At 33.9% G+C, this 15373-nt stretch overlaps 1 protein-coding gene across 1 annotated transcript; it reads left to right on the top strand.

Annotated features, from left to right (window-relative positions):
* Positions 1 to 8563: 8563 nt before the first annotated feature.
* On the top strand, positions 8564 to 15080 carry CysRS (cysteine--tRNA ligase, cytoplasmic). The gene is made up of 9 exons (XM_076396113.1): positions 8564 to 8881; positions 8934 to 9200; positions 9260 to 9476; positions 9532 to 9742; positions 13122 to 13360; positions 13412 to 13645; positions 13702 to 14020; positions 14123 to 14317; positions 14370 to 15080. Exons 1-9 carry the CDS (start codon positions 8703 to 8705, stop codon positions 14702 to 14704), a joined length of 2196 nt encoding a protein of 731 aa, XP_076252228.1. The 5' UTR covers positions 8564 to 8702; the 3' UTR covers positions 14705 to 15080.
* The last annotated feature ends 293 nt before the right edge of the window (positions 15081 to 15373 follow it).

Below are 15373 nucleotides of genomic sequence, written 5' to 3'. Positions count from 1 at the left end.
AAACGACAATCTTGAATGTCATTCAAAACAACGTGGTAGTTGAAATATTTAATATTTCGACTATGTTGTATAATATTAAGTAAAGAAGGGATAAACTATTAATATTTTAATAAATTTAAATAAAATAAAATTTTTAAAGTTAACATCGAATATCCTAACATATCGACTAGTTAAACGTGAGAAAAAATTATGTTAATATTGCATGTAATTAATTAATAATTAGGTTTGGGATGTACGTTCAGAGTCTAGCCTAGTTAACAAGATATATAAAATTAATTTATAATGAACTAAATATTATTTATGGTGCAGTCCCTATTATATAATATAACAAGTGATTTCGGTTATGTCCAATTTTATATTTTAATCTGATTAAATTTTTTTTATGAGAAATTGAATTTCCCCTCTATATTCTGTATATTTTATGGTATGGAGTAATCTTTAAAAAATCCATTTCAACCGACGGTAAGGTTGGATTTGGGAATAAATAAAAAAAAGCTATCCAGAAAAATTCGGGGATAGTAAACCTGCTATCGCCTCTGCTCTGCAAAAACGTCAGAGTCGGTCCGTTCTCATCTACCAATCGAACGTCTACTTCAAGTTTAAGATTTCCAAAATAGGCTACTTAGTCATGAATGTTCAAATTCACAAACAATTCAATATTATAACCCTCTAAAAATCAAGCACTTCATGTCCCACGCTTTCCACAAATAACAACTCAGCTCCAGATCTTCAGAAAATGCGCTCATTCGCGAACTGATCGATAACCCCCATAACGGCTCTAGTGATCAGCTGCGAGGTGGTTCGGTTTGGTGTCTTGGTAAGTCCGGGGGCTGTCTTACATAATTTGGTTAAGCTTGTCAAACCAGGGCGAGTCTGCCCCGCGTGGTATCAGGCCAGAACAAGAGAAATTCTCTCTCTCTCTCTCTCTCTCTCTCTCTCTTTCTATCTATCTATCGCAGACTATATAGCGATCGAGATGCCCTATGACTCGATCTGAAAACTCTTCATCAGACTATTAGAGGGATTCAGTTAACCTTTCAGAACTCCAAAGAGAGAAATTTTCTCCATTATGTAAAAACCGTTCCTGTTCCCTATAGAAGAGTTCGCATTACCGTTGATTCAGCAGGTAAATACACTTCTGTGTCAAAGCTAACTCGAGACATCCAGTTTGCCTATCAGAATTCATCATTTGAAGTTCTATTTTACTCAAACTTTTAAAGTTCCTGAACGCACAGATCCGACTCAAGAATCGTCTTTATCGTAGCGCTCGTACCACCCTCGCCTCGGCAGACAAAAGGGAGACCAGTGGAGTGAAACGAGAAGTGAAGGATGCCATCAAAAGTTGGCAATCTGAAAAATGGAACTCATGTGGACCAAGGGCTGAATGGCCCTTGGATCTTTCTGGCGACTCTCTAAAAGATTCGTGGGGAAGGCGCAAAATGTCACCCCCCTAAAGTCAGCGGAGATGGAATCTTTCCCTATCGCCGACTACGAAAAGGCCGAGCTCCTCTCTAAAACCTATGAAGCCTAGATGGAACGCTACCTACCTTACTTACTTACCCTCCTTCTTCAAATATAAATCATCAGGAAGGCCAACTCCGTTCACTCTCAAGCGCCTCCAAGATTATCTACTAGACAACCTAGCTTCTCCTAAAATACTCTCGTAAATAATCAGCAGGATTCCGAACAAGAAGGTTCCGGGTTTCGATAATACCTTGATAGTCGAATTCAAAAAGCTCCCCTATAAACAGCTCGCCGAACTAATTAATGTCATCAATTCCATCCTGAGGCTATCCTGTTGTCCCCAAAAAAGTACGAGGACTGGCCACAAAAATCAACTGTGTTTTTAACCGACGTGAAAGACTTGGAGTGGGCCTCTTGGACCTAATCAAAGCCTTTGACAAGGTTTGTCACGAAGGCCTAATGGGGAAATGCATTTGATTAGGGCTACTCGATGACCTAACCGCTCTTATAATTTCTGCCAGGACGATCGTTTCAGGTGAAGACCAAAGATATTCTGTCCAGTCGGAAAACCATCGACGCAGGAGTTTCACATGGTTTCTTTCTTCTTCAAGAGTAGTACCACATATCCAAGGCAAACTCCAGAAACAACTCGATAGGACGGTCCAGCGGTTACATTTGAGGTTGCAAGTCAACCCAGAGAAAATCCAGGCCATCTTCTTCCACAAGAAGCGTTTTGCATTGAGAATATCGCGTCTTAAAATCGAGAATGCCCAGGTTCTATAGTCAGAAGAAGCCACCTATCTCGGTCTTCTCTTCGATCGGAAGTTTAGGTGGAATTCCCAGACTCAAAGGTCCTTACAGAAAGGTCCCAATCCAATCTGCTCTTCCCGCTCATCACCCGGCCAGCAGGCTTTTTCTTTCAATAAAATCTCTCCCGTAGAGCATGTTGCTTTGATCTCTTCGAACATCTTCAAGTTTTCAGAACAAAATTCTCAGGTGAATAATCAATGCCTCCTGGTTCGTTGGGAATAATCAAATTCGTAGAGAAACAGATGTCTCCAAGTTCACGGTTTTATATTCGAGCTCTACTCGGTATATTCGTCTGAGCTGACCGATATTTTAGGCCAATAACACATCCGACTGCTCGTGGTCTTATTCTATCACAGCTTGTACTACTCCATCGTGCTCTTACTCCTCAATTTTTCCCGTTAGGCGATTAACTCAGGTATCGTGTGAGCTACATAGTGTGATAACGACATATCCTTGCCTGGCCCTCGTGCCTCTTAACGGCGTTATCCGTCACGGACACCCTTCTTACCAATAGTCATCGAATCGGGATTTAGTGGATAGCCCAGAGACAGCAGCCTCCACATAAACAGTCCAATTTCCATATTCCTGCGGGTCTCCGCGACTAGGTAACCGTAACAGGATTCCCCTGCCCGGTTTCAGAGAAAAAAAGGTAAATCCAGACACATTGGCTTCTAATTCAGATCATCTACAGTGTTCATGGTTTGTCACACTCTAGATGTCTAAATTCTCTTTCAAATTCATCAAACATTCACCTGGTGCAGCGACATCAAATTAATGATGCCGGTGTTCCGATAGTCTGGAGACACGGGATGTATCGTGTATAAATCTAGCTCTTGTTGGGCCCTTATAGGACTTAAACGTTTTCCGGTTACCGATGTTACCCGATGAAATATTAGCAGTGATCAAAGGATCCGTTGAAGGGTATTTTAGTAGGTGTGAGTCAACCAAACTTGTCGATACAAGGTCAGACCAATAACATATAAGGAAATAAGTAAGTAATTTTAATTTTTTTAAATATTCATTCTTACATTTATTACAAAAACTATTCAACAATAATGAAAGTAATACTGTTTCTGCCTCGTAGAAACCACTAGATACATCAATTCCGCTTGTGGGATGATCATTAGTTATTAATAATTAAAATTCTAAAGGTGTATGACTATATATACACTGATGATGTTTCAGTTAATGAAAGGTTCGTCATGACGACCAGTTATGTTTTATGTCTCATATAAGTCATATAATCAACAATTAATAAATTGAACAGAAACAGTTGTATTTTAAATGATTTGTTTTTAATAATCCATTTTTTTAGACTTTATAAATATTCAAATTTTGATAAATGTTTTTATTTATTCGAATTACCGTTATTTAATTTTTGATACCCACTTAACATCCCTGGAATCAAATTAACCACAAATCAACATATACAGTTGCTGTGAAAGTTATTGCTTTTAATATATTTTTTTATATTTTAAAAACTCGTTTTACCAACGAGGGTTTATCTGAACTGGACCTACAGTTTAACGTGGGCTCCGAACCAGGATCCTCGGCATTAAGCCTATCGACTCGCGAGTGAATAACTTAGAAATCATCCCAGAAGGCATTCAGTTTTACCCGGCCTAGTTACTGGCGTCACTGGGATCATATTCCTTGTCGGATTTTGCACTCTTTTATAAGCACAATCACAAATGTTAAACGATCACAAACATAAATTTACGTCCATGCCCCAGCAGGATATCGACCCGCGACTATAGCAACAGTAGGAGGACCGTCCTGTCGCCTCTACCATTGCGCCAACCAAGATGGCGTTTTTAATATTAAATGGATTTAGAAATACTGGAGAAAATTATCCTGGTCATTCCATTCTAAACATCTATCCATGTTACAATATCTAATTCATTATTTATGTCCAGAAAAGTCCCCGGCTTACCATAGTAAAACACATTTTTTATCCAAAATTTTTTTTTATTCAACCTAATTCCCTTCAAGGGTGATACACTGATTATAGCGACCCTCCAACTTTTCGATACCATTTTTATAGTACTATTTGTCTTTCGCTTCAAAATAGGCCTCAGGTTCGACGAAAATTTCTTCCCAGCGAGCATTCTTTTGAAATCTAAGAACAGGAAATAGTCGCTGGGGGGCCAGATCTGGAGAATGCGATGGGTGAGGAAGCAATTCGAGGCCCAATTCATTGATTTTTGCCATCGTTTTCACTGTCTTGTGACACGGTGCATTTTCTTGGTGAAGCAGCACTTTTTTTTTCTTCAAATGCGGCCGTTTTTCGGCGTTTTCGTCCTTCAATCAGTCCAATAACACTATGTAATAGTCGCTGTTGATGGTCCTTCCTTTTTCAAGGTAGTAACCTTACCAGCCGACTGTTGCGTTTTCCCACGCTTTGGTGCGGGTTCACCGTGTGCAGTTCACTCGGATGATTGTCGATTGGACTTCGGAGTGAAATGATGGAGCCATGTTTTACCCATTGTCACATATCGACGCAAAAACTCAGGTTTATTATGCTTGATCATCTTCAAACACTGCTCCGAATCATCAACTCGTCGTTATTTTTGGTCAAAAGTGAGCTCGACTTTGCACTCGACGGCAGCCACTTTGCACAGAGGTTTATCATACCCAAATATTCGTGAATGATATTTTGTACACGTTCAGTTGATATCTTTAGAGTGTCTGTTATTTCATTCGGTTTCAATTCAGGGCCATTCAAAATCATTTTGTGGATTTTTTAATGTTTTCGTCGGTAACAACCTCTTTTGGGCGTCCACTGCGTTCACCTACTTCGGTGCTCATTTCACCACGTCTAAACTTAGCATACCAATCCTTGATGGTTGATTTTCCTGGGGCAGTATCCGAAAACTCGACATCAAGCCAAGTTCTTGCTTCAACTGTATTTTTCCCTTCAAAAAGCAATATTTTATCAACACGCGAAATACCTTTTTATCCATTTTTTTTATCCAAATTTATATACGCATCTTTTGAGGATTAGGGTTAACTAAAAAACATACGAATTTAATTCCAGTAGCGCCATCTATGTGTCAGGCCGGGGACTTTTCAATTGACCTGTTATATTAACTTTACTCTGGTTCTACCCAAAACATTCTCTCAATCCAGAGTTTTAATAATTAATTTATTTATATGTGCACTATGAATAATGATGAATATTAATCTCTCACGTTTCTTTTCATTTATTTAATGTTTTTTATTTTCTTTTTACATTCTGCATTTCTCCTATTGTGACATCATTCTGTGTACTGATATAACTGTGCTCAATGCACATTATTTCTTCTGCTTTAATTTGCTTTTCAGTAATATTTGTCATATTGCTATTGTATAAGAATCATGTAATGATGTCTTCACTCACCTCGTTACAACTTCAGCAATAATGCACTAGGCACTAAAGACCTTGGAATTTATAGTTCCTTTGGTTTTTGGTAACGTAAGTATATTATAAATGGATTGACATATTGTATATTTTATCTTCTGATTATTTATTAGGTTGGAAGATTCAAAAGTTTTCAGATAATAATTTGTGGAATTTTAAACATTTTTAGTGTCCATTTTATTATAGTTTGAAGTTTTTAAAAGGTGCAACAATTTTATAGTAATATGGCATTTACAACAGCAGCACAAGAAAGAGATTTGGAATCACCGACGCCCTTGTATTTCTTGAATGAAGGCTACACCAGTTGCAGGTTAATCCTTCTTTGCTAAATATATATTCTTTTTAACTTTTTTTAGAATTACCTTTCTCTCCCTCTCTCCCTCCCTCTCTCTCTCTCTCTCTCTCTTTTTGTTAAGTAAGAAACGTTTTTTCATCTGCTTTATAATACAACAGCCCATGTTGCAATATATACTTTGGAGATATATGCTCAGACGCTACCAAAAATCAGTTTTTCAGTTCAGAATTTCAACAATTAATTGGACTACAATCAGATATTACATCATCCTATATACGCTTTGTTATCTTCTACATAAATTTCTTACTTAATATCATTTATAATATTGGTACTGCGTGATACGATGAGCTAAATATATAATAAAAAAATTCAGCTATTCCATATATTGACTTCTACTTACCTATTCAATTGGGAGGTGTCTTCAGAAGTATTGAGAGTATTTCATAAGTGATATTTATTTTAAATTACAATGAAGATATATTTTACTAATTTATTTAAAACTATTAGAACTAGCTATAATTATCGTTGTAAACTGCATTCTATTTATTCTTTATACATTGTATAAGTTTAAGTTTTTTTGTAAGAATTAATTAATTGCGGTATTTTTTTAATTATCTAACATGTTAATTTATACAATTTTGAAAGTATTTCTTTAGCATCTATAGGGAATATATTCAAAAATATATTATAGGTTTTTATAAAAGCGATATTGGGTATTACAGGAAACTGTATTTTTTGCTGTTTCAATAATATTTTAGTACAGATGCCTCTAATGTATATTAATATTAATATTTGCTAGTGCAGATTTCTGCGATATGTTTTTTTAAGTTTCTAAATTCCTACGAGGGCGCCACGTAAAATATATAGAAATTAATTCTGTAATATATTGTTGGATATACAAATAATTGAGTTTATGCGTCTACATGTAACATCCTTCTGTATATATGGTTGCATAAGTCGTTATTAAAGTAGTTTCCTGTAAATTATAATGGCCAGGATGAAGATCCCGCCATCTTGATTCATTCTGTGTTGGGGCTTCGACGGAGCTGTTTGTAAAAATAAATAGAGAGCGACTCAGTCGAATCCAGTGTTTTATTGTCCAAGCACCTTCACCAATTTGATTCTATGAAGATATATTTTACTAATTTATTTAAAACATTTAGAACTAGCTATAATTATCGTTGTAAACTGCATTCTATTTATTCTATATACATTGTATAAGTTTAAGTTTTTTTGTAAGAATTAATTAATTGCGGTATTTTTTTAATTATCTAACATGTTAATTTATACAATTTTGAAAGTAGTTTTTAGCATCTATAGGGAATATATTCAAAAATATATTATAGGTTTTTATAAAAGCGATATTGGGTATTACAGGAAACTGTATTTTTTGCTGTTTCAAGAATATTTTAGTACAGATGCCTCTAATGTATATTAATATTAATATTTGCTAGTGCAGATTTCTGTGATATGTTTTTTTAAGTTTCTAAATTCCTACGAGGGCGCCACGTAAAATAGATAGAAATTAATTCTGTAATATATTGTTGGATATACAAATAATTGAGTGTATGCGCCTACATGTAACATCCTTCTGTATATATGGTTGCATAAATCGTTATTAAAGTAGTTTCCTGTAAATTGTAATGGCCAGGATGAAGATCCCGCCATCTTGATTCATTCTGTGTTGGGGCTTCGACGGAGCTGTTTGTAAAAATAAATAGAGAGCGACTCAGTCGAATCCAGTGTTTTATTGTCCAAGCACCTTGACCAATTTGATTCTATGAAGATATATTTTACTAATTTATTTAAAACATTTAGAACTAGCTATAATTATCGTTGTAAACTGCATTCTATTTATTCTATATACATTGTATAAGTTTAAGTTTTTTTGTAAGAATTAATTAATTGCGGTATTTTTTTAATTATTTAACATGTTAATTTATACAATTTTGAAAGTAGTTTTTAGCATCTATAGGGAATATATTCAAAAATATATTATAGGTTTTTATAAAAGCGATATTGGGTATTACAGGAAACTGTATTTTTTGCTGTTTCAAGAATATTTTAGTACAGATGCCTCTAATGTATATTAATATTAATATTTGCTAGTGCAGATTTCTGTGATATGTTTTTTTAAGTTTCTAAATTCCTACGAGGGCGCCACGTAAAATAGATAGAAATTAATTCTGTAATATATTGTTGGATATACAAATAATTGAGTGTATGCGCCTACATGTAACATCCTTCTGTATATATGGTTGCATAAATCGTTATTAAAGTAGTTTCCTGTAAATTATAATGGCCAGGATGAAGATCCCGCCATCTTGATTCATTCTGTGTTGGGGCTTCGACGGAGCTGTTTGTAAAAATAAATAGAGAGCGACTCAGTCGAATCCTGTGTTTTATTGCCCAAGCACCTTCACCAATTTGATTCTATAAAATCGGTTTTAACAATATTTTTAAAAAATCTGAAGTGTTTTAATAGTATTCATATGTAGAATAGAGGTCATAATGCACTTGTCCGCTGTAATGTCAGAGCCATCTACCGCATATTAAAATTATTTTGTTAAGCCACGTGAACGTTCTCTCCGATTAGTTGTCAATAAAGTTAAGGTTAGAAAGCTTGTAGTTAGAGTTGTGGTAAATGGTGGATGCTGATGTAATATTTCCATTATAACACATCAGGTAGTGTAGCTTAATTTTATATAAACAGGGAGAAAGATAAATTAGAACATGTCTAAACGAACACAACCACCTTGGTCGCCGCCTTCCCAAGAAAAACAACCGGTATTAAAACTATATAATAGCCTAACAAGACAGAAGGAAGTATTTATTCCAATTTCTGGTAAAAGAGTTAATTGGTACAGTTGTGGACCGACCGTTTATGATGCATCTCATATGGGCCACGCCAGGTATGTCTTAATTGTAATAAGATAACAAATTAAGTAACTACATTTCTTTTAGATCTTATATTACTTTTGATATTTTACGTCGAGTTCTTACTGACTATTTCAATTATGATATTCTTTATGTAATGAATATAACTGACATAGATGATAAGATCATTAAAAGGGCACGTCAGAATTATCTTTTTGAAAAGTATGCATCTGAGAAAAAAGATTTAAAAACAGTCGTAGCTGATGCTGGTTCAGTCTTAAACAATTTAACTAAAAAAGCTAAAGAAAACATAGATCCAGAGAAGAAACCCATGTATGAAAAAATTTTAACAAAGTAAGTAAAATATTTATTTTTTTTTTAAATTTAAAAGTTGATATGAATTATTCCTAAAGATTAAATGAATCAATTGAAAACCTAGAAAATGCTATTAAAAGTGGGAGTGCCGAAAAGGTATTTGAAGCACAAGATACATTTATTAGAGAAAGTAAAGACCCGCTCTCAGATTGGTTGGATGGTTGTTATGGTGCTACTGTAACAGATAATGCAATATTTTCATCTTTACCAAAACATTGGGAAGAAGAATTTCATAAAGATATGGATTCATTAAATGTAAATATAATTTTTTGTTTGATAATATATTATAGGTCATATTACTTTATACCAGGTTTTGAGACCAAATGTTCTTACCAGAGTAAGTGAACATATACCAGAAATTATCAGTTTTATTGAAGGTATAATAGCCAATGGTTTTGGGTATGAGGCAAATGGTTCAGTTTATTTTGATGTTGGATCTTTTGATAAAAAAGATAAGCATCATTATGCCAAGTTAGTACCTGAAGCTTATGGTGATTTTTATAGCCTGCAAGAAGGCGAAGGTGAGTTTTATTTTTTTATGTATGCATTTATTTGCATATATTTCATATGTTTAAACACATTTAATATTAATTAATATCATTTTGACTAATGCTTTAATATCACTAATACCTTCTAGAATTATATTTTTTATGGTATGTAATAAAATATGTTTTGTAAATAACTTGTTTTTCTCAGCAAGATATGATTTTATCTTTTTTAAGCATTTTATATTATTTATTCTGACTTAATGTGTGGATCTGTATATATGATTAATATGCAGTTATTCAAATATGTATTGACTCGTTTGTTATTTATGAGGGATATTAGGATTAGAATTGAAATTAAGGTATTATTCATATGATTATGTTAAGCTTAGTATATAGTTGAGTTGTTTAATAGGCCTTTTATATTACAATAGCTTTGTTTATTTGTTTAAAATGTATTATAACAATGTTAAACATTTGAACGCAGTTTATTTGAAATTGCTTACATGCATAATTTTGCAAAATTGCAATTATGGTAACCTCCTTGGTTGTTAATAATTTGTTGTGTACAAATCATTATCAAAATGCTGTATACAGCACGAATGAAACAGTAAGAATCAATGACATAACTGGCTCAAAACCCGCAACAAACACTAACTTTTTTGTTTTGATGTTTTGCATTGCCACAAGGTGAATCTCAGGGCGTTGATCTATATGTCTTAGTTATTTTTGTTTACATGTACTTCTTGAAACCTTAGCTGTTACAATTGATTTTTAACTGTATGTTTGCCGATTTCTCTATTAATTGTGGGCCGATTTTCAAAATTCTTTTTTAATTCGAAAAAGTGCCCTTCCAAGGTAGTCCCGTTGTAACCAAATCAGGATGTGGGGGGGGAAGGGGAGCAAATAGAGGGAAACGCTCAAATTTCAAAGGCACGTACACAGTTTTCACACATTTTTTATCTAAAATAATCAGATATTTGTGTATAAAAAAAAATTGGAAGTCATTCAGTGCAAAAGCTTTTTAAGCATAAACTGTAGCATATAAGGTCTCGTAGAAACATTGTGTATATTGTACAACTGCTTCTATTGTGTAATGGTTAATGCGTTTAGCTTCCAAACGGGGGTCGTGGGTTTGATTCCCGGCACGGAGAATAATTTTTTAGGGTAAATGATATGGCTCGTTGAATGGAGGTAAAACGAAATGAAACAGTGGGTTTACATTATGTGACCGTTATTTATTGAAGTAATATAAAATATAAAAATACAAATGATAAAACGGATGGTAGCGGAGTTACCTGTTGACGAGGCTTGGGCAGTCGACTGCACACGTGCAGTGGCACGTCTAAACCAAACGATAGTCGAGTACTGAATCAATGGAAATATCCTTCAATAACATCCCAGATAAACGTTTCGGGGTTGCCAGCTACTCGTTATCGGGTTCTAGTTGGCGTTGCTGGCACCCCGCGCGTGTTCAACATCTGGGATTATATTTCTGGGTATTTTGTAGACCGTTATTCCACGATGTAAAATTCGACATGCCTCAAGGTCGTTACAATACTCCTTTGCCAGAATTTTACATGCAATTATTTTAAGCAATAAAAATACAAAAATGTATGAAAAAAAATCAAATAAAAAAATGATATATCAAACAAAATGTGCTGCATGAAAAGGGCTTTAAAAAATATGATAAATCGAAACGGTTGTGGTTGGTACGGTTGCGATCTGATACGGCTGTTGATATCTTCCGGTCCTACAGATACCGTGCTTCATCGTCGCTTTGGCACTTGAATGTAGTCCATCGACGACGTTGAGAACAAGCTATTTTTCGGATAGGGCTCCCGTAATCGACGCTGTGGGAGGATCGATTGTTCGACGACGTGGTAGCTTATTTTCTTCGACGACGAGACGTTGGCAATTCTGGTACCTTGGCGAAGACATGATGAGTCTACGGTGACTGCAATCGGTACCTAGCTTCTGGAGCTGCTCTGTGACTAATCCGTAGTCACATACGTTACGGTAATTCAGAAAAAACAAATAACGACGGTATCCGACCGAAGTTGCCCAAAGCCTTTCAAATCAAAATGTCTGCCATTATGACGGAGTCGGCGAACGAAGGAAGACATTATGATTTAAACATAGCGTCGAAAGAAATGTTTAGCCGAGACGCTGATGATTAAGCAGTGATGTAAAAATATCTATGAGTTCAAAAGGTTGTGAAAGAAAATTTTGACAAAAAATTAAAAAAAAATGAATTGGAAATAATGAAATGAAATTTAAGCTTCATTGTTCCAGCACTAAAATAAAATTTAATAAGGAACAAATGTTTGAATGAATATAATGTTGAAGGAATAATGGTAAACTCGAAAACGAATCGAATTAAAAATATTGAAAATTTTGAAACAAAAAATATAACGGCCACGTAAAATACACCATTCACGAGTCCAAACCCAATTTTGCGAAAGATCACGTCGGGGTCACCACTTTAGGGTAAATGATATAGCTCGGTGAATGGAGGTAAAACGAAATGAAACAGTGGGTTTACATTATGTAACCGTTATTTATTGAAGTAATATAAAATATAAAAATACAAATGATAAAACGGATGACAGCGGAGTTACCTGTTGACGAGGCTTGGGCAGTCGATGGTGGCACGTCTAAACCAAACGATAGTCAAGTACTGAATCAATGGAAATACCCTTCAATAACATCCCAGATAAACGTTTCGGGGTTGCCAGCTATTCGTTATCGGGTACTAGTTGTCGCCCGTGTTCAACATCTGGGATTATATTTCTGGGTATTTTGTAGACCGTTATTCCACGATGTAAAATTCGACATGCCTCAAGGTCGCTACAATTTTTTACTGTTCTAGTTAGAACATTTGTCAAATCGACTAGGCATGATAGCGGTCCCCGGAGCATGAAACGTTCCTTACTTTCAATCATTGTTTCTTTATTCCTATTTTTCCTCATACGGGCTGCACCTTCACTTGGCCTACCCTTTTACTAATTAAAATAACTACGTAATTTATTTAGTAAATATCTAACACTAAAAAGAGAAAAATAAAATATTGAAGCCCCTTCAAAAGGTAAATAAGGAATTCACTAAAAATTTTAAAATAATCAAACGTAGATTTTTAACCCAAGTTTATTTTTTAATTATATAGATTATTTTTTAATTTTTAGTGCATCCCTTATTTATTTTTTGAAGTCGTTTAAATTTTTTAGCTAAAAATATTTTATTATTTCAAAGTTGGAGCTTGAATGATGGACAATTTATAAGTACAGGTCCACGTTCCCTGACCCACTTGATAAACCTCGTATATACTTATTTTTAATGATGCTATTACATTAAATAACACATAAAATTAAATTATTTCTGATATATTAAAGAGACATTTGTACAACTTTTACAGGCGACCTTATGACTGCTGATATGCGTAGTGAAAAAAAATCTCCTAATGATTTTGCTCTATGGAAGAAAAGTAAACCCGGTGAACCTTCATGGCAATCACCATGGAGTTTAGGTAGGCCAGGTTGGCATATCGAATGTTCTGCAATGGCTTCAGCTATCTGTGGGCCATATTTAGACATTCATACTGGTGGGGTTGACCTAAAGTTTCCCCATCATGATAATGAAATAGCTCAGAGTGAAGTAAAATTACCATAAGGAAAAGAAAATGCGTTACTAAAGTTATTGTTTTAGGCTCATTTTGGAAATCCAGAATGGGTGAAATATTTTCTTCATTCAGGTCATCTAACAATAGCAGGTTGTAAAATGTCCAAATCTTTAAAGAATTTCGTGAGTATACAAGAAGCTCTATCAAAATATACATCTCGTCAATTAAGATTCGCCTTCCTTCTGCATTCATGGAGAGATACCTTGGACTATAGCCAAAATACTATGGAGTGTGCATTGCAATATGAAAAAATTTTCAATGTAAATGAAAGAAAAAAGTCAATAATATTTTAATATTCCGTTAATAACTTTTTCAGGAATTTTTCCTTAACATTAAAGATGTCACCAGGAATTTGAGTCAGACTCAAACTACTTTTGAGACATTCACCAAATGGTCCGAATATGAACTTAATTTGAATAAAAAGTATCTACAAACTAAGGAAAATGTGCATTTAGCTCTCTGTGATAATATTGATACTAGGACTGCTTTGGATGCTTTAAGAGATCTAGTCAGCGGCGCTAACATATATCTGAAGGACCGAAAACCACCAAATAAAGTACTTCTATATGATATTGGTGTTTATGTAACTAAGATTCTGAATGTATTTGGAACAACACATGAATGTTCAAAATTAGGTAAGATGAATGTTACATATTGATATATATATATATATATATATATATATATATATATATATATATATATATATATATATATTATTTATTTGTATATTACAGGTTTTCCTTCATCAAATAATTCCTCTGGGGATGCTGAAGAAACTATTATGCCTTATTTAAGTATTTTGGCGGATTTTAGAGATAAAGTAAGAAACCAGGCACGAAATTTGAAGGCGACCGACATTTTAAAGGAGTGTGATCAGATTAGAGACGAAGTTCTTCCCAATGTGGGTGTTCGATTAGAAGACAAAGAAGGTTTTTAAAGCATTAACAATTTTTCGTGCTATCTTAACATTTTATTTCTTAGATGGGAGTAGTGCAGTAAAGTTAGTAGATCGAGAAACATTGTTGAAAGAACGTGAAATGAAGAAGAAGGCTGAACAGGATAAATTGTTGGAAAAAGAGCGAAAAAAGGCTGAATTAGCTGCTGTTCAAGCAGCTAAGGATGCACAAAAGAAGATTCCTGCTAGTGAAATGTTTAAGTCTGAGACTGACAAGTACTCTAAATTTGATGATAAGGGTTTCCCCACTCATGATAAAGAAGGAAAAGAAATCAGTAAGGGTCAAATAAAGAAATTACAAAAGTTATATCAAGCTCAGGAGAAAAAATATAATGAATATATAGCTTCACAAAGCTCCTAACGACGGATTTTAACTATCATTTTGGTGCAAACATGTGCGGCTTATTACAGTGGTCCAGATTTTTACAGTAGCAATTTACTGGGTACAGTATTTAAATCATTATTTATTAACTTTTTATTTTTAAATAGACTAAAAATTATTTGATTAACATATTTTTTTCCTTTTTAATTTACATTAACCCCTAGCAAAAATTGTTGCTTTAAAAATAAACAGTGCCACTAATTCTTTCTATTTTGGGGGAAATAATCAGTGAAAAGAGACTTGATCTCTTGGCATTTTTATACACTACTTATTTGATACAATTTAAAATCCATTTTGAGTATTTTTAATTATTTATTATATTTTATGAACTAAAATAAATTATTTATAAAATTAACTTTTTAAAAATTTTAATACCTTTGATTCCCAATTTTTTATGAAATATAAGAATAATGTAATTGCTAGTGCAATATTAACTTTTCTTTGAAAAAATTGATTTTTTGAAACTTGGTGACACTATGGTGGTTTTGTGATCTTATCTTATGTTAAAACCTTTTGCTATATAGCTGGAAATATAATTCTATGGTTATAGAACTTGAAATAATTTATTATTTTAGTAAAGATTTTATAACTCAAAGTCTAGCCTTGTATGTATAGCCAATAATCCAACGTCAATAGTCATATATCCGT

Source organism: Rhynchophorus ferrugineus, unplaced genomic scaffold, assembly GCF_030347505.1.
Source record: "Rhynchophorus ferrugineus isolate W39M unplaced genomic scaffold, kcgeb_rfMv2 rfM2, whole genome shotgun sequence".
NCBI classification, from domain to species: Eukaryota; Metazoa; Arthropoda; class Insecta; order Coleoptera; family Curculionidae; genus Rhynchophorus; species Rhynchophorus ferrugineus.
Note: the sequence above shows the minus strand (reverse complement) of the source record. Positions and strands in the feature narration are given on the sequence as shown.

What these genes read in the sequence shown, in the direction of transcription:
- CysRS (XM_076396113.1), top strand. Translation starts at nt 8,703, where the DNA reads ATGTCTAAACGAACACAACCACCTTGGTCGCCGCCTTCCCAAGAAAAA. An exon ending in TCTCATATGGGCCACGCCAG is followed by an intron (nt 8,882 to 8,933) that starts GTATGTCTTAAT and finishes CATTTCTTTTAG; the next exon opens with ATCTTATATTACTTTTGATA. An exon ending in TAGCCTGCAAGAAGGCGAAG is followed by an intron (nt 9,743 to 13,121) that starts GTGAGTTTTATT and finishes CAACTTTTACAG; the next exon opens with GCGACCTTATGACTGCTGAT.